The 21,219-nt window shown below is 29.6% G+C and overlaps 1 protein-coding gene across 2 annotated transcripts in view; it reads right to left on the bottom strand.

Moving 5' to 3' along the window:
- The window catches only part of LOC107442477 (amiloride-sensitive sodium channel subunit gamma), a 49,256-nt gene extending 28,562 nt beyond the window's left edge, over nucleotides 1-20,694 (bottom strand). Inside the window, exons 1-5 of one of the 2 annotated variants that reach the window (XM_071181117.1) lie at nucleotides 20,448-20,694; nucleotides 6,585-6,856; nucleotides 2,321-2,444; nucleotides 1,526-1,638; nucleotides 673-791 (exon numbers count right to left, since the gene is read on the bottom strand). In XM_071181117.1, coding sequence (XP_071037218.1) covers nucleotides 673-791; nucleotides 1,526-1,638; nucleotides 2,321-2,444; nucleotides 6,585-6,856; nucleotides 20,448-20,462 — 643 coding nt within the window. In that variant the 5' untranslated portion in view covers nucleotides 20,463-20,694. The remainder of the gene's footprint in view (nucleotides 1-672; nucleotides 792-1,525; nucleotides 1,639-2,320; nucleotides 2,445-6,584; nucleotides 6,857-20,447) is intronic. The other variant, XM_043047067.2, reaches the window with a different exon arrangement.
- Between the last annotated feature and the right edge of the window lie 525 nt (nucleotides 20,695-21,219).

The following is a 21,219-nucleotide window of genomic DNA, read 5'->3' as shown; positions in this document are numbered from 1 at the left end:
AGGTGGTCAGCCGAACGCGGAACCCCCAGTGTTTAGTTCCCAAGCATGCTTGGTACTCATTTATCGACCCACTGAAGAGATGAAAGGCTGAGTCAACCTTGCCCGGTCCGAGGATCGAAGCAACGACCTGTGGCACGACAGCGCGAAGCGCTACCGCTCAGCCACCGGGCTTGCAGAAAAGGAGTAACATAAAAAGTGTTATATATACATTATATTAGATATATATATATATAATATATTAGAATATATTATTACAATAGATATATATTAGATATATATAAGATATATATTAGAACAATATATATATATATTAGAATAGATAAGATAGGGGAATATGCATTTTTTTATCTTAACAATATTTGTGATAAACATGTAATAAGTCTCAAAAAAAATAATTGTTTGAATTTTTAAGATGCTTCTTATTGTCTTTTAGCTCCCCTCTGTTGCCTAAAGCAATCAAACCTGATTTGTTGTTCTTTGCTTGCGTCTTTCTGTACAGCGATTTGTCAGATCTGGTTTACGTTTTTTCTTCAGTTAAATAATAGTTTACGACTGCCAATGTGCATACTTTATTTTTGTTTTCTTTATTGATAAGTATTCTAAAAATACACGTTTAAGGATGGTACTTACGGAACACCCTACATAATTTAATGTTAAAAACATAATACTTACGTGATTTTCTTAAATGTTTCAGAAATTCACCCGTATTCGGTTCTTCATTTGAAAATGCCCTATTATTTAAAGTGTAACAGGGAAGAGCTGAATCCATATAGAACGGGCCATCATAATCACTTGGGAAAGTTAAGGAAAAAGTAATAAACACAAATAAATAAACAGTGAAATAATTATGAAAAATTAAAAACATGTTCATGAAGAAGTAAACAGTTATTTATATAAAATAATAAATCCCTATATTTTTTTCCAATATTATTTGGATTGTAAAAATTCAAAAACTGAATATAAAAAGTTTTGTATTTGGAAATTTTAATTAGTTCACACACAAAAAATATTAATTTTACTCCTATTTTTTTTTAATTTTTTCCTCAATTCCGTAAATAAGATTTCTAGAATTGGCGATTTTTCGCCTGTCCTTACATTTTTTTCGCTCACTGTACTCTTGAATCTAATGAATCCTATTTTGTATTTTGTATCTTTTGTATCTTTTGAATCCTATTTTATATTCTATCTAATGAATCCTATGGTTAAAAATAACAATATGCAGAATAAACAGAATGATAGAATATAATGTTTAAATGCTATGTCCATTTCCTCCCCCTTGGGTGCAGATAACCGATTTAAGACATCCTACTTTTATAGTAAATTTGTCCAAACCTGACTCAAATTTGAATTAATATAAACAAAAGAGTCAATGATTGAAAAGGGTAAAAAAAAAGTTAAGCTCCTTTTTGTTACATACTGAATTTTTCAAAATTACGGACGTTTTGAGACCCAATTTTAAAAATTAAATTCCAATCATGAAAAAAAATATTTTAAAGCGGTGAAAATAAATGCCTAAAATTCTTACTTTCCGTATCCCATCTGTGATGCTATTCCAAAATCGGTGAATTTAATGAGATCATCTAACATTTTCCTGCTTTTTTCATCTTTGTTGAAACGAAAATCAGGGTCCTTAGGTACCTGAATTCAATCAAAAATTAATTATCATTTAATTTTAGTTGACATTTTTTTTAAAGACAAGTAAAAAGCTGCAAGAGAAATAGCTTGCTATCGTGTGAGTTCATTTGTCACATTATCACAAACGGGTTGGTCGCTATGGCCTCCGGCCCCGCGCCAACCAACCAAAATCACCATAGATATTTTTCCTTCACTTGTTGCTGAGGGTGGCAACAGGTGACTGAGATGGAGGCCATGTGTTTAAAAATGTAGCCAAGTGTGTGTTTAAAAGGGAGATTAAAAAAACTATCTCCTACAATTGTACCATGAATAAATTTTGTTTTAACATTTTTTAATAAAGTCTTATAACTGAAGCTTTTAAAAAGTGTTATAACATGCAGTAGTTGTCATATTAATTCCAGAGTTTCCTTAGTTTCTCAAATTTCTACTTCATATTCAATTGTGTTAAAGGAACATTTAACTTATGTATGTCAATCATAACTTACCCATTCGTCTATCTGGATAATAATTTTTATTTAAGATTTAGAAATGTGATATAATAGTTTTGTATTTCCTTCAACTTTAAACTGCTTTCAAATATATTCTGAAACAAAGTTCTTATCGAGAGCTTCGCATCTTAAATAAACTAATGGAGCTCACCATATAACATGAAAATCAATAAACCATACACTATATAAGAACTTACCATGAAGTTGTACATATTATTTCCTAATCGACAGTAGTGGGGGCTTTCAGAACAAAATGATTTAATATCTTTTACATGTTCGCACATTTCTGGGAAATTGTTGCAAAATGCAGTTCTCTTTACTCTACAAAAAGAAGAGAAAAACACTACTTACATATACAAACTTTGAAAGCAAATATATTTGATTAGAAAATGTTCAAACTTCATTGGTGATGTTCATAAAACAACAAATGGCTAAATCATTCGTCAATATATGTACACTCAAATTAGATTGGAAAAAAAAACAGAGAATAAATTTTAAAAAATATAAACTTTTGAAACTTGTAGAATTCTTTTATGAGGTCTACTAATGAGAAACAAAAAGTACCTTTTTCGTGAGGGGGCGACTCTCCCCGTTTCCCTCCAAAAAGTATAATTCTTTGGAACTTTTGAAATGAAATATTTTAATGCTTATTTTTATTTCTTTATCTTTTTATTTCTAAGCAATAAATAGCTGCAAAATAAGACATATAGATTTTAGACTAGTTGTATCTTTATTACTTGAGATACAACTCCTGCTTCATTTGAAAACAGCACGCAAGTGGTTATTATTAGACAAATTGTTGATCCTATCAAATTATTCAGAACTCATGCCCCACGAAGGAAAAAAAAATTCTTATGATGAAAGAGAGGAAGGGATGGGTTAAAACAAGATTTTGAATTTCCAATGACTTGCAGAGCTCTTCCATTCTTAATGAATAAAAGGATTTGATCTTTTTGCTTGATAAAGTAAGTGGTTTTGGTACTTATGGTATGGTGGATGGTATTATGGTCTTGATGTTTGAAAAAAAAATTAAAGTGGTTCATCTATTTAACCGAGGTTGCTATCTCAATGTTTCAAAAAGTGTCAATAATCCAAGCTCGTCTCCTAGTTCAGTTGAAAAAGCTGGCGAACATCTAATACTTTCAATATACAACAGATTTGGAAAATCTGAATACAAAACTTTAAACCACTACAATTTTCATGAGCTGGTAAATCAGGCGAGCAATACAATATTTTTTTCGTGCTGATCACCAACAACTGATGGTTTAAACGTGGTTTGGAAACAATTTGAATTCAAAGAACTGATGGTCTAAAGTAAACAATCGAGCATAATATCTTGTTTATTCCACACAGCAAAGAAAAAGTATTCACTTTAACTTCGTGCGATTGCAGCAATAATTATGATGGAAAAAAATGTGTTCGATCAAATTTGTTGCTCATAGATATGTATAAAAATTGCCATGGATAAACCTACTCTTAAAGGAAGCAAATGAAAGTGGCGAAAAAGTTGAAAAACGATTTTCTTTCATATTTTCAACTATGATTATAATTATGCTTTTAATTAAAAATTAATTAGTTTATGATTTCGCATTAATTTTTCACTGCTCATATTTAATATTTACTTACATTTTCATATATTTGCCTTTTTCTTATTATAAGTGTGTTATTTTAATATCACGTAAGATAAAGGGCAAAAGATGCAGATCTCTCCACATGAGTCGGAACTATTTATTATCACTGCTAGAATCTACACGAGTTCTTTTCCCAAGGACTATTTACGAAAAAATTGAAAAGGAAAGTGTGTAAATATTTTAATCTGGCAAGTTTCACGAAATTAGAGTTAAAAAGGGGCAACTGCTTAAAAGCTGGGAACTAATTTTTTTAATAAAACTTTTTCATTTCATTAATTTTTTTTTATTTTTTAACTGCTTAAACAATAAAAACCATGAATGTGGAAAATTTTTATTAAAAAATAATACCTAAAACCTAAGATTTTTATTAGTTGAAAACTAGTTAACAGGATCTATTTTGTTTTCATTAATAGTCTCCATATAAGTTATACCCTAACATTAATTGCTTAAAAATTAAAATAAGAATGTGCTTAAAAATTTTACTTGGAAATAACTTATTGCTTATAGTATTAGAGACAGAAGAGGGAAAGATAAATTTTTTTTTACAACTAGGGTTCATATAAGTTTAGATTAATTTAGTTGCTTAAAATTTGAAGAAGAAAAAATTAGGTTAAAAATATTATTTGGAGAGTTCCTATAATTTTAAGGCTTTAAAATAAACGTGGAATATCATCTACAGGGAGTGGAAACTAATTTTTTATTCATTAAAAACTAGAATCAAGTAACTTATGTTTTAACGCTTTATAGCATGAAATTTTAAATAAAAACCTGTGCAAAAACTTCATTTTGTGAACGGTTTAGAATTTATAGTTTAAGTTAGGGGGAGAAAAATTATTCTTTGGAAGGGAATAAATTTTTTTGACTTCTAAAATTCTTATCAATTAAATTTCGACATTTAAGTGCATAAAAATAAATGTAGAATTTTATTTCAAAGTTATATAACACCTTTAGAGATTTATATAATTCAAGAGATTTAATTAAAACTTTGGATTTTATAAAGAGGTGTTCTGTTCAGGGTTCGATGACGTATACTATCAAACTCACAAATGGACCAATCAGAGGTTAGCGCTGATTTCCAGCTGACGGCGTCCTGTCCTAAGAAACCAGGCCTTAAAATGCAATTTGATCCATCGCTAGTGTGACGTCAGCTAAAACGTCATTATGGATTTAAGTGACCATTTTACCTAAGTGACAAGACTCTTTAAAAAAGCTTTCAAAAATAACTTTTCATTTCTTTTTAGGATGAAATGTTTGAAACTGCAATATTTTTGCTATATTGAAAAAAGGTTTTTGGTGACAATAAAAAGAAAAATCCGACTCAAATTTGCCGTAGGGTTACATGCTCTCTGGGTATGAGATTAATTTTTATGCATTCATTTCATTGAAAAAGGCCCTAAAAGTACGAATTAACATTTTACATATAAATAATAGAAAAATTATAATTTTAGGGAGAAAAGAGAGAGAAGTACCCCCTCACGAAATGGGAACTCTTTTTTTTTAAATACAAGAGCTCCATATGAGTATTCTTCCGAAGCTACAAAACTTTTTTTTCCCTTTATTTTAAATAACTTGAACATACTAAAGGTTTCTGATTTGTATTTGCAAGTCACTTGTGTCATCCTTTATTTGTATAAGATGGATTTTGAAAATCTGAATGTTTCGTTAAAAATGTTAAACCTCTCTTCAAAGTTGAACATTAGTTTGCATCTTAATGTTATGTTTTTTTCTTCTTATCTTATCTTTTCTTCGTATGTTATCTTTTTTGCATCTGAAGGTTATCTTTTTCTAAAACTGAAAGCTTAGAATTACGTTTTTAGGTGTTTTTACTTTAACTTAATGCAGCTCGAGTTTTAAAAACTAAAACTTTTGTTAGATAGTTCATTATTCGTCAGAAGAAAATCTTTAAAATACCGAAGACAAAATTAATGTGAAAGGCTTTTAATGGAATAATATCAAATAAATTTAAAGATTTTTAAAAAAATGATGATATTAAGAATGAATGTATTCGCGTACCACGTTTTCAGCTTTACTTAAATTAATAGAGTCGATTGACAACCGATAAATATAAACAATGACACGCTTAAGAAAAGCGAGAAACATTTTGAATAAAAATTTAAAAAAATTCTAATTAAAGTAATTTTCTACTTCTTTTTTTGTCATTTTGAAATATTTTAAAAGTTAAACTCCATGATAAAGCTTGCATATTCTCTGTTGTTGTTGTCGACCATTAAGGCAGAGGGGATACGATTGTTCTTGTTTTCCAGTGGCGCCATCCATGGGCAAGAATTTGACTTCTGCCTAATGATTCACACCAGTTTATGGGATGGACCCGTTCATACATCCATTCATTTATCCACTAATCGTTATTTTGACGTAAACCAGAGAGCGATCAATCTCCAATTCAGTACCACAAGAGGTATAATTTTTAATGGAACATGGAGGACTTTGTGACCCGACAGATTTAACTTGCACCAGTCACTACACTTCGGCTGGTTGGATACGAACTCCCGTTTTCACAAACGTTAGCCCAACGCAACTACCTACCAGGCTATCTCGGCCCCTCTATATTCTATTAAAGATTAATATACACTAGATATAAAAATTTAAACTCGTTTCTTATAAAGTTAATTAGTAAACGTTATGGTATTATTTCAAAATGTGACTTTTGTGAATAGAACTGAGATTAAAAACACTGATTAAAAAATGTTATTTGAAAACTGTAGATATATTTAATATTACTTCGGCAAATAAACTTTGAAAATGTAAAGAAGTCACCATTTTTTTTACTATTAATAGGAACAAAAGCTACATATAACCTAATGATACTCACGGGCTGAGATAACAAATTGTTATTGCCGGTTTGACGAACGAATCAGGCTCTTGTAAATCTAATGTGACAACTGTTGGGTAAGTGTAGAAATGTGTTATAAACTCCGTTATCTGGTATGAGAATCCTCCTACGCAAGCAACGAAGATCATGAATTTTATAACTATCCAAAGAATTTTCCTTATTTTTTTCGAGTTTCCTTTCTTCTCGTCGACTGCCTTACTCTCGATGTGGGAATTCTCCAACGAAAAACGAACAATGCTTTCCTTTTTTATCTGAAAAGAATTAAATGTAGATTTTTTTAATCGTCACATTTATTTTCATTGCCAATAAAAAAAAAATTCCTCCTGTAACAAAAATAAGTCTTTTAAGAGGTCATATTAGATCCCCTGAATTAGAACTCTACCACCATTTTGGAGGAAAAACTTTCACAAATGTGGAAAAGCTACAATATTTGGCAAGTAATGAACAAATTCCGCAACAAATGAAGCTAACCTCAACTAGGATAATCCGTAAAAAAAGCGCGTTTGACCACATAGATTTACATCGTTTTTCGGACACCTATTGGTGATCAAAATGAAATGCAATTAGAAACAGTTAAATATTTATTTTTAACAGAGTAAAAGGAAATACTTAAAAGTAAAATCAAAATTTGGAGATTCTGAGATAAGTTTGGCGTATGCTTATTCAGCCAATCTCTTGCCTTTGTTTACTTGGTTTTATACCAAGCAAACACTCAAAATTGTAAAATAAATTATTAAATGTTGCTTAAAAGTCATATTTTAGTTAAATATTTACCTAATAAATGCAATTTTCAATGAAAATTCTTATATTTTATGTATGGTTAGAACTGAACAATTCAAATAACCCCAAAAAGTAACTCGCTTATTTATTTTTAAATAAAAAGACAAAAACAAGCTTTCCGAAACAAATTCCAAGAACTTAATATCATTTATATACTGCATACGTATATAATTGAATAAATTTAATAAATAATAAATAAATGAGTATTTATTTCACATAAGCGAGCTTCACACCCAAGCTGCTAGTTACATTTTCTGCAATTTATTATCCATTTCTTTTTTCTTTCGAAATATGATTGAAATCTTAACATTAGAACTGTTGAATTTAACTGTTTGCCCAATTCATAGCTGCACAGTTACTCATATCAAAAATTCTATTTATCTAAATGGTCTTCGAACTCTTTCGCTAATGTTAACACCACGTTAGTAGCGAGCTTGTTTGCTCCATAATAGCGGACAGTTCAGCTCTCACTATAAAGGAGCTTTAATTAATATGTTTCTAAAAAATACACAATTTGATATATGCAAATGACGTCATTGTAGGTTAATCAATGGTAGAGCCCCTGAATTAGACAGGCCGGCTTATCATTTATTTTGGAGCAAAAGCATTTCCTTTAATAATGAAGAGCTACAAGATTTGGCAACTTATCTCTAAAAACGACGTTAACCTCAACTATAGGATAATCGGTAAAGAAAAACGTACAACGATTAACATTGTTTTTCGGAAACTTTTTCTTTTACGCTTATACAAATTCACTGGAAATTTTATGACCGATTTAAAATTTTAAATAAAAAATCTGTGCATGTACTATATGCCAATTACATCAATTTTTTTTATAAGTGATTTCAATGTAAATTTGGTACTAAATTTTTTATTTCAGTTAGATCTGAGTTTTTTAAATTTCTTTTCAAATTTTTTTAACAAAATTAAAATGTGAAAAAAAGCATGCTTTGACATGAAATATTTTTAAGTATGTTTTTAGAATCAAAATAAGTAAATTTCTCATTCAATATTCTAAATGCAAATGTTTACAATCGTGAGAAGCAAGAAATTTTGTTTCAAAATCAAGAATTGATTTAAATTTAGTGTTTTTAATTGAGACATTGAATTTTCTTTAAAACATTTAAGGACAAGATGAATTAAGATTTTTAGCCATTATTATTATAGAAATAGAATTAATAGAATAAATAGAAACTAGAGTTTCATGGGGAGGAGAAGAAACGACGCATGATAAATTTTTAAATAATTTATTTAAATAAGCATCTTATTTCAAAACACATTTTCAAAACATTTTTTTATTTAGAACATTGGAATTTGTAGGAATGGCATCAGATCTAAGTATATTGTTTCCATCTTTTTTATTTATTTCTCGTTGAGATTCTTTAAAATGAACCTGAAAAAATATTTAGAATACTTTTTAAATTAAATCACATCAAAAAAAAAAAATTAGAGTTTACAATTTACAAACATACTCCTATGAAATTTTCTAACACAGAAACTAATTATTTCAACAATTTAAAACAACAATTTAAAACAAGAAAAAAAAACATTNAATTTGGTACTAAATTTTATATTTCAGTTAGATCTGAGTTTTTTAAATTTCTTTTCAGATTTTGTTTAACAAAATTAAAATGGGAAAAAAACGTGTTTTGACCTGAAATATTTTTAAGTATGTTTTTAGAATCAAAATAATTAAATTTCTCATTCAATATTCTAAATGCAAATGTTTACAATCGTGAGAAGCAAGAAATTTTGTTTCAAAATCAAGAATTGATTTAAAATTAGTGTTTTTAAATGAGACATTGAATTTTCTTTAGTACATTTAAGGACAAGACGAATTAAGATTTTTAGCCATTATTATTACATAAATAAAATTAGTAGAATAAATAGAAACTACAGTTTCATGGGGAGGAGAAGAAACGATGCATGATAAATTTTGAAATAGTTTATTTAAATAAGCATCTTATTTCAAAACACATTTCCATAACATTTGTTCATTTAGAACATTGGAAATTGTTGGAATAGCTTCAGATCCTAATTTATTGTTTCCATCTTTTTTATTTATTTCTCGTTGAGATTCTTCAAAATGAACCTGAAAAAATATTTAGAATACTTTTTTTTTCATACTTAAATTAAATTACATTAAAAAAATAATTAGAGTTTACAATTTGCAAACATACTCCTATGAAATTTTCTAACACAGAAACTAATTATTTCAACAATTTAAAACAAGGATTTGAAACAAGAAAAAAAAGCATTGATGGACCCAAAATATATGAAAGATCGCATATTAAATAGATTTCTTATGATAAATGAAAACCGTTTGAATTTTAGGCGATATATTACCATAAATAACTAAAATTCGGACCTAAATTAGCCAAGAATAAGAAAGTAACTATTTGATCTCAGTGAAATAAAATGGAATACAATAAAAAACAGGTAAATATTTGGTTTTTTTTTACAAAAAGAAATACTTAAAAGTGATGACAAAACTTGGCGATCATGAAATAAGTTTGGCGAATACTTATTTAGCCAATCTCTCGCCTTTATTTATTAGTTTTATTGCACACAAACACTTAAAATTGTTAAATAAATTAATAAATGTTGCTTAAAAGTCATATTTTAAATAAATATATGCTTAATAAATGTAATTTTGAATGAAAATTCACATATTTGGTACATAGTTAAAACTGTACAATTCAAGTAACCCTGCAAGCTATTCGCTAATTTTTTTTAAATAGAAGAAAACAAACATTTAAAAGCAAATTCTAACAACTTAATATCGTTTATATACTACATATATAAGTAAAGAAATCTAATAAATTATAAATAAATGAGTATTTACCTCAAATAAGCGAACTCCACTTCCAGGCGGCCAGCTGTATCTTCGGTAATTTATTATCTTCTTCTTTCTTTTCCCATTTGAAGGAAATCTGAACAAGCGAAAACCTTTTTTTGAACTGTTTGTGCAATTTAATGCCGCACAGACACCCATATCAATAATTTTTGGTATCCAAATAGTCTTCAAACTTTCACGCTAATAATAACAAAACGTTAACTTGCGAACTAGTTTGCACCAATTTAGTTGATAGTTCAGCTCTCCTAGTATAGTAGCCTTAATCAATGGTTATTGCCGATTAAGAAGTCAATCAAGTTCGACATACACATGAAACGTCGTTTACAGATATATATTTATATCTGATTTAAATCACAGGCTTAGGCATAATCACTTCACAGGGTTGCAAGTACCCACACTTACAATAGTTTAGGTATTGCTATCAATATGTTAGCCAAAATAACGGAACTTACTATTTAAATCAATTTTTTTCTCATTTGCTTTTTTGTATCGGTATCTGGTTTAAAGCTGAAACTAACGTAACACACACGATTACTTTCACTTAAACATTTTTATGTATATATAAATTTAATTATTCGTTTTGACTTGTAGCTTTCATAAAGTATCGGCGTCACGCAACTTAATTTTGCTGAATTAACTTGACCGCAATCGACCTCTATTAACATATACACAGGGGAAAACTATATCAAACTTCACTGTTGCGCACTAAAATAGCTCATTAATAAAATGAAAATTAACAAAAACAGAGTTGCTTTTGTTAGACGGGCAACGCCCACTTTGTTAACAACTGCTAAAGCTGTCTACTGCACTTCGATACGTCTAGTTATGTGTGTACAGTGCGCAAAATAAAAAAGATATCACTCAGAATAATTTTTTTAATTATCGGATTTTCACATACTAAGTGTCAATCTTAATGGTTTCTGGGGGTGCATTTAAATATGGCAATTAATTAGTCCTAACTATTAACTAAGTTATGAAATCAGACACACAAAAAAACGTATTTTTTTACATATTTGGATTCCCGACCCTTAAAATAGGGGGATATGCAAAATTTCTAAAAGTTTAGGTCATAAATAGTTGGGTGAGGAAGCTATATATATTTGATGATGGTCCAAAAAAAAACAGCCAAACAATGTCGCCGTCTCAAATTAGTAATTTAAGGTAACAATGAGCTAATTCAGGAGAGCAATACCTAATTTTACTCCTTTGCGAAACAGCAAAGTTCAGACAGTGAAAAGGAATGAAATTTGTGGCTGTTTAGAGTGGTTTATTTATTAATGGTTAAAAGAAAAATATCCCGAAGTTTCTGGGTATTAGACATTTTTTTTAAATGATTTCTGACCGTAAAGCAAAGATCGTTTTCTTTTTAACCAATCTTCATTGAAAAGAAAATTTGAATATATTTATAAATTATTCCCTGAATACCACTTCTTCGCACGGGGAGGGTGAAAAAATAAATAAAAAGTATAAAAATAAATAAAATTTAACTTCATTAGTATATTTGGAACATATTGCATAACCCTTCAACATTTTACTCTAGTGAAAAAAAACATTTATCAGTGATAGCCAACAAAAGCCGAAATTAAAAAAAAAAAAAATAGAATTCTCTTTAGAATTTGATAAGATTTTTGGAGTGTGGGCCTTTCTCTATCTGACCTTTGTTGTTGTTGTTCATTTTCGTCGCACTAGAGCGGCACAATGGGCTATTGGCGACGGTCTGGGAAACATCTCTGAGGTGGATTCGAAGACATGCCATCACAATTTTGATCCTCTGCAGAGGAGAGGGCACCCCGGCTACCTGCTCGCGAAGTCAAGCACTTTACGGTAGAACAGTTTAACGAGGACCAATACCGCACACCCTCGGTTCCTACGCAGACTAATGCAAGTGGTCATCCATCCGCCCACTGACCGCAGTCAGTGATGCTTGACTTCGTTGATCTGCTGGGAACCGTGTCTTAACGATCACTGCGGGACTTATCTGACCTTTAATTTACTATTAAAATATTTATGAATAGTAAAAAAACTTAATTCTTTATATTCTAATCCATTAAAATATTAATGCACTATCTCTGCTACCACTGAAAAAAATATTTTCTGAAATTTCGAAAAACCTGTTGTAGAATTGTTATCAAAACTGCACCTATTACCCTAACACCGTAGAACATATTACCGTCAGTAGTGTACAATAAGTAAGCGTCATCTGTAAATGGCGATTTTCTACGGTTTTCAAAACAAAATTTCCTACTAACCTTTCTTTTTCCTTTAAATTCGCATTTTAGCACATAGCTTGTTTTTTTTTCAATTATTTCATATTATCAGTAGTAATTAAGTACTAGTGTCAATAAAAATTTCGTGATATTTTTACGGCTACCCAAAATGAATAAGTGTATAGTCTTCATTATTTTTTCTTTTTAGTACGTAAATTTATTTTATATCAATTAACATATTACTAACATTTAAAAAATTTAAACATCATTGTCGTTAATTATAGTACAATAATTTCTTATGGTTCTGGTAGATAAATATCATTATTCCACTACTTTTACATTCTAATACGTAGTTAATTTATTTTATTTCAATATGCATATATTACCTAAATTAAGCGAACCAAATATATCATCACCAAATATATCACTGTACTATTTTATACCTGTCTAAGTATATTTGGAACTTAGTACATAAACCTTCATTTGAGTTTATGCATATTTGTCAGTAGCAGCCAACTAAAGCCGAATTTTTTAAAAAAAATATATTGAAACTACGTAAGGATTTTGGAGCATGACCATTTCTCTATCTGATGAAGAAGTGATGGATCTTTTAATTATAATTCTTTTAAATATTAAACACTATCTCAGCTACCACTGGAAAAAATATTTTCGGTACTTACGTATTAACGCAACCAGGCCAAAGTTCGCATAAATCGCCAAATTTGGCGTAAGTAGAAAAAATTGAAATCAATTTTTTTTTTTTATAAAACAAAGTATTTTTTAAACAAAATTATAAGCATATATTTTAATAACCTTTTAGATTACATATTACTTCGATATCACATAGTGCATTATTTCTCATAACAAATACAGTTTTTTATATTATTTTGTTTTAAAATATAAAATAGCAAAATAATTTGTTTACGAAAAAAACCTGTTGAAATTAAATTACAATTGCAAATAAACAGATCATTTTGAGAAAAAGAAATACTTTAATAAAGATTATAACATAAGACAAACTTAGACGAAAAAAAAGAACACTTCTATTGATATATTTTCTACAAATTAATAATAAAAAGGTTGCCAAAATCAAACGAACAAAAACAAGGCAACGCATCAGTCAGACTGCTTACAACAACCTCGATTTGCTGATTCCATCAATAACCTCTGGTCCTGGTACTTCATATTCTTTCAAAACCACGTATAACACGTAGGGTTGCCGTAAGTAGGGTCGCCAAATTTGGTGATTTATGCGAATTTTGGCCTGGTTGCGTTAATACGTAAGTATATATTTTCTGAAACTATAAAAAACCCGTTTTTGAATTCTTTTCAAAACCAATTCGCAATTACCATAATACTAGTAGTACATATGTTATTACCGTCAGTGATACATATGAATTAAGTGTCTTCTGAGAATGGCGACTTTCTACGGTTTTCTTAAGCGAATTTCCAAATACATTAATTAAGCATCATTTTCGTCAATGATAGTATGACAATTTCTAACGGTTCTTTTAGATCTAGACAAATAAATATCTTTACTCCATTAATTTTGCTTTCTAGTATATTGCTAAATTTTTTTTATTTCAATATGCATATATTACCTTAATTAATTAATCATGATTGGCGTAATTAAGCCTCATTAACTCCAATTTTTTATGTTTTTCCCAAACGAATTAGTAAAACTTTCCCATTAACTTTAGCTTTTGATTACATAAATATTTAGTTTCTATTCAATTACGGTTGGTTCTAAAAAAGTAATTTTTTAGAAACACGTTTAAAAGAATTAATATCAATGTTACCGGCAAAGTATGAAATCCGGCATTGCATTGTATAAAATGCCTAAAATTAGCCAGCAAAGTATGAAGTGATTTATATTTCACACATTTCCTAGGCATTCTACAGATTGTCGAATGAGAAACCGGCAAAGTATAAAATACATCTCCGATTCGCTACAAATATCATTCGGCAAGGCTCATGATTTTTAACGCATGACTTTCAACGCGAGGCTCGTGACTTTTGACTAATAACAAAAATTATTTTTTTACTGTGCTACATGAAAATAGAGGAATTTAATGAAATGTACATGGAAAAATTTAATGAAATGTAATTCAAAATGTCATTCAAGCCTACCATGTTGCAACAAGTTGGTTATTTTCATAATTTTTTTTATGAAAATTTTGTTTCTCGTAATAAAAAAGGCTTAAATTTTGGTTTGCATAACTTTTTAATTTTTGTTCCACATTTTGAATAAATGTTTTTCAATGGCACTCTCAGTATTTTTTCGGAATAAATTTTTTATTTTTGAGAAATGCATGTTACTGTGAATGATCGAAATCGGTAGTTTTACATTTATTCGATATTTTAATACTTACTGACGGTAGATCAGAAGAAACATCAGTGTAGGGTATACCGGGCAATGGCACTTGACCTTCAAAAAACATCAGTGTCGGGTATACCGGGAAATGTATACCTGGAAAATGTATACCGGGCAATGGCACTTAGCCGTAACTAGCATGACGGAACCTTTGGTATATGTCCGAAATATATACTAGGTCTAGTCAAGCGTCATTGTCCGGTATACCCTAAACTAATGTTTTTTAAAGGTCAAGGGTCACTGCCCGGTATACATTTGCCCGATACTCCAAACACTGATGTTTCTTCTAATCTACCGTCAGTAAGTATTAAAATATCGAATAAATGTAATTATATCCACGAATAAATTAATACCAAATCGGATGTAATAAATATTTCGGACATTCACCAAAGCGACTAATTTGATTGTCAACATTCACCGGTGANGAGGAATTTAATGAAATTTATATGGAAAAATTTAATGAAATGTAATTCAAAATGTCATTCAAGCCTACCATGTTGCAAGAAGTTGGTTATTTTCATATTTTTTATATGAAAATTTTGTTTCTCGTAATAAAAAAGGCTTAAACTTTGGTTTGCATAACTTTTTAATTTCCTTTCCATATTTTGAATAAATGTTTTTCAATGGCACTCTCAGTATTTTTTCAGAATAACATTTTTATTTTTGAGAAATGCATGTTACTGTGAATGATCGAAATCGGTAGTTTTACATTTATTCGATATTTTAATACTTACTGACGGTAGATTAAAAGAAACATCAGTGTGGGGTATACCGGGCAGTGGTACTTGACCTTCAAAAAACATCAGTGTAGGGTATACCGGGCAATGTATACCTGGCAAATGTATACCGGGCAATGGCACTTAGCCGTAACTAGTATGACGGAACCTTTGGTATATGTCCGAAATATATACTAGGTCTAGTTAAGCGTCATTGTCCGGTATACCCAACACTAATGTTTTTTTAAGGTCAAGGGTCACTGCCCGGTATACATTTGCCCGATAATCCAAACACTGATGTTTCTTCTAATCTATCGTCAGTAAGCATTAAAATATCGAATACATGTAATTATATCCACGAATAAATTAATATCAAATCGGATGTAATAAATATTTCAGGCATTCACCAAAGCGACTATGTGATTGTCAACATTCACCGGTAAAAGTCAACAACCACCGATTTCGCTCATTCACAGTAACATGCACATCATTTGCATAATAATCTCATCAGGACGTTTATTTCATACTTTGCCTAAATAGCATCCGGCATTGTATGCATTACTTCTCACATTTCATACTTTGCCTAAAAACGTCAGGCATTCTATACAATGCCTAGTCATTCTTTACAATGCCGGCGTTTCATACTTTGCCGGTAACATAAATATAATAAAAACGCGTGGTATCAGACAAAGTTTAAATTTGGTGACGTAGACCATGCGTAGTTCTACGTAATGCTCATTAAATTCATCTGACATAGCGAATATAAAATAATTAAATATTTAAATGCGTGCAATAAACCATTTTTTGATCAAATAAAGCTATAAGCTAGCAATTATCACTAATGTATCTTTAAAATAAGTTAAAATTGATTGGTTAAATTACAAAAGCTGTTTAACTCTTAACCAATCAGAAAATTCCATTTCGTTTTTCTCTCATCCTATTAGAAAGATTTGTCGAAGAATGTTCTAATATCGACAGTGACCTTCCTCGTGTTTGAAACTATCTGTATGCCAAATTTCATAACTTTCGGTCGGATGGTATAGGAGTCTATAAAGGACACACAGACAAACATTCATTTTCATATATATAGAGTTATGTTTTTTCAAGCTTATTAATATTTGAACACATGAATATTTTTTATCTGACATTATTTTTGTTTTTTATGATGTTTTATACTCCATTTATATGAGGATTTCATACTAAAATTAAATTTAGGTAACTTATTATAATTATATACAAATGTTTAGGTGTATTTTTACAGCTTTGGTCGAGTCTTATAGGCAAAAAATTTTAAGGAAACTAATAACAAGAAAAAAACGAAAAAAAAGTTCCTAAAAAAATTGTAGAGTGTATGGTAATTCTATTGAGCATTCACTAGGTTTTCTTTATTATTTACGATACTTCTTTATAGTTACGATAACTGCAGAAATTGGTGAATGTAAAGTAGCATTTTAAAATCATTGAAATAAGTATGTTTAAGCGAAACATATTGTAATAATATGTTGTATATTGTAGGATTCGTTGTCTAAAAAATTAGTCAGTTCTGTCTAACATTTGAGGTGCACAGTTTTGATTGGTTTGAGTAAAGATGATTTGTAAATAGCATCCTGATCTTTCGATGTATTTTGAACTCATTTTCACAAATTCACCACAAAATGTCGCTGAACATGTTCTTTATTTACGATCAACTGCATTTATCACGATTCATTATTTTCATTATTTTTTCCCTTAATTTACAAACTTATTTTATGATTCTCACGATCTCTATATGCACCGAGGAGCCATTACATTATGACCACCCTCCATCTATATCAATGGGCTCACCCAGGTTTTCATGTTTTCATGGGGCACATTAGGACCCATAATCCTCATAGAACAATCCCTGACGTTAAGCTACTTGAACATAGTTGCAGACCAGGTTCATGGCAACAGTTTTTCCTGCGGGAGATGGTGTTTACCAACAGGATAGTACACCATGTCGTAAGGGAGGAATCATCGAGGAACATTCCACTGACTTCCAAGTAATGTCTTGGCCCCCAAATTCACCTGACCTTAAGCCAATAGAGCATTTGTGGTCCTTAATGGAAAATCAAATTCGTGCTGCCACGCTACCCCCTCGCAATATGAAGGAATTGCAGGACCAGTTGGTGAGCGCTTGGTACCAGATACCTCAGACTACCTATCAGCACCTTGTGGAATCAATGCCACAGCGGGTGCTAGCAATTTTGAGGGCTAAAGGTGGTCCTACATGTTATTACCGGGGGGGGTCATAATGCAATGGCTCTTCGGTGTATATCTAATGCGACACTCCTTTTTTAAATAGAGCTTGTAAAATCCTTAAGGTACTGAAATGGTGGCAGCAAAGTTAATAAAGTAAAATGTAATTTTTTACATTTACATTCACTAAAATGTTCAATTTCATTTACTCTAAATATTTGGTTTCAAAATTTTAATTTTAAATTTAAAAAAAGATAGCTTTATAATTACAATAGTGCTGTAACGGTTCTCCTGCATTTTTAAGGACTGCATGAACCCTATTAAAATATTAAAATACAAATCTTTATTTCTTCGCACAGCCGACCGGCCGTTGTAGGGGTATGGGAACTGGGCTTGAACCAGAAAGGTTCTGGGTTCAAATCCCGGGCAAGGCATTGTTGTTATTTCCTTCTCTGTACTATCTGTCCTTACTGTGGGAGCAACGTTGGCCCCCCTAATATGGTGTCCCTGAAAGAGTGTCAACAAATCTGCCCTTCAGACGCCATTTGTCTTACTCGAAAGTATTTAAAAATGCATTTTTTATTTATTGATTCCAAATTTTATTTAAATATGTTTTGGGTAAACTTTAGACGTACTTCGATAGAGTTTACCTTTACACCCTTGTTTGCTTAAAATTAAAATAAAATAATTTACTTAAAATAAATTATTCAAGCTTATGATTTAATGCAATTATAGTATCACAGTAAACGGGGCTTTCAACGTATATACTTATCATTGATACCACTGTCTAGAAATTAGAATAGGCTTAAATAAATAATAATAGTAAAATTGTTTCTCGTTTTAGCCTTCAAGCAATAATATTTTTCTTTCAAACTGATTTAAATTCTGAAAATGAAGAAATTTTTGAGAGGGTTGCAATATCATTCTTATCCTCTTATGACGAAATATGGGAAGCATTTGTATTTATTTTTCTTTGTAGAAAGTAATTTAATCCTCTTGCTGCGATTTTTTTATTAAAATAGGTTCAAAAATTATGTATCTTTTTATTACATATTTCAAATGATTATGTTTCTAAAAATAGAATCGTTTTACAAATTTAAATTTTTAGTATTTGTTGTTTAAACAAAGAAGGCATTTTCCAAATACTATAATATCTTGTGAATTGTGCTAAATTTGAAAATAATTTTAACAAAAGTATATTTTTTAAAATCTTTTTTTAAATCTCGGCTTCCATAAAGTTATCGGTGTAATATATAAGTTTAAACGTCAAAAATTGCGGTTTGAATTTGTTCATTTAAAAAACAAAGCAAACAGTTGCGGTTTTTTGGAGTTGCACCTATGTGTATTTACTTTACACAAATCAAACAAATAAGAAACAATAAAGTAAATAAATAACTTGTTTGTCCGTTCTTAGGGAAAAAGGTTGTACTAATTTAATATAATCAATGAGACGTTTTGAACCGAGTTATTAAATTCTTATCAGTTAACTGGCATCAGCTAACATTGTTCTGAGACTCGAGAAGGAGCTTGACAATTATTTAAAACGAGTGTTAATTCAAAGAAAGACTTTAAGTACTAGTAAAAATTAAACGAAATAGATTAGTATATTATTCAAATAAATTGAAGTGGCAGTTTTAGAAAAACAGAAAAAAAGGATATAAAATAATTGATTAAATAGTTCCGTTAATCACACGTGGAAAGTTAATTAAAAATTTAATTTTTAAAATTAAGATTTTTCGTAAATTTGGTTTAGTGGAAATGTTGGGTAGTAAATTTTAAATACCATACATTTTGTAAAAATACGATGTTTTTAATTTCTGGTACAAAAACTTGATTATCATCGCTCTCCTCCGTTCGTTGATTGTAACATAATTACAAACAAGGTAAGGATCTACACTTTCAGCTGCGGAACCGTTTTTCTGAGCTATATAATAAGTTAAAATATGCTAAGAAAAAACATATTTCCATGCACTAAATCTTGAATGGTTTTGTCTTAAAACGTTAACCAACATTGTTCGTTGCAACTTTCTAATTAAATTAAAAAAATGAAAACGTACTTTCTCTAAATAAACACAGCTTATTTTTGAAGGATCCGGTACTTCAAATATGGATATACATATATGGGGTTCTTTTGCACACACGCCACACGAAATTTCCTCGTCTTCAAGAAGTTTACATACAACAATATTCGCATACACAATACATAATATTTTAATAAATTGTATTTTTTTGATAATTGTTCTTGTTGTTGTAGTGGTCTTGTCTATTTCACTGCTTTTTAGAAAATTAACTGTGAATAATACAATTTCTATTTATCTATGGTAAAATATTATTACGTATCTGTTATAATAAAATAACTCTTTTATTGTGTTATTTTTCTGTGATAATAATTCAGCTTTTTCGCAATAATAATATGTTAATAATTATATATGATATTAAACTTACAATTTATTGAGGGTAAAAACGAATGTTCGACTATCTTAATAAAATTACTAAATATTTATGGTCATGAAATAAGTAATTAGCATTAAAAAAAATTATATTCTACTAAAAAATTTGTTTTTCATTTTTACTGGAACATTGGAATAAATTTATTGAAATATCAAATTAAACATCATCTCATTCCTCTTGCAGTGAATACTTAGCAAAGTAAAATATCCTTACAATATTTATTATAAACAAATGACTTACATTGTTAAAATCCATAACTCTAGTCTTCGCTGAATTCTTGAGGGATATATGGAGTATTATTTAGTTTCTATGATCATTGCATGTTTGTCACCTTTTTGGCAAAGAAATGCGATAGGAAAGCTCGCAACGTTATGTGTTGATTTATATTTAATATATGTGGATAAGCGCCATCACTCATTTATTATGAAATAGGTCCAGAAAATAGTGTGATGATTTTGACATCTTGCGTGTTTTTAGCTGTGGAATCAATTAGTGTGGATGAAAAATCCATCCTCGAAAGAAGAAAAGTTGAGAACAATTTATAAAATAATAATCAATTAGACAATATTTCATTTATCATCTAGCAAAATTATTACTTATAAAATGTGACGGAACGAAAATAAGTATAATTAGAACTCAAGTGAGGTAATTAAACAAAGAAATTAAATGAACTAATTTTTAAATAATAATATAATGTAATTAAAAACATCAGATTACGTACAGCGCTCTTTAAAGGAATAAACTGCTTAATACAAGCAGAAATTTTGTATCCTTCAATACTTTGCCACTTGTAAATTGGACATGTACTTCAAGAAGCAGAAGAAGTCTACCCATATCCACACGTATAACTAAGACGCCAGTTAATATTTATCAGCAAAATCATCAATATCAGCAATATCAGTATTAAATTTGACCTACGCTTCTCTACATAAGTTACAAAGATAATTAAACGATAAGTTGATTAAATACAGAGCCATATCGCACATATAATAATTTATAGTATATATATATA

Source organism: Parasteatoda tepidariorum, chromosome 5 (genome assembly GCF_043381705.1).
Source record: "Parasteatoda tepidariorum isolate YZ-2023 chromosome 5, CAS_Ptep_4.0, whole genome shotgun sequence".
NCBI classification, from domain to species: Eukaryota; Metazoa; Arthropoda; class Arachnida; order Araneae; family Theridiidae; genus Parasteatoda; species Parasteatoda tepidariorum.
Note: the sequence above shows the minus strand (reverse complement) of the source record. Positions and strands in the feature narration are given on the sequence as shown.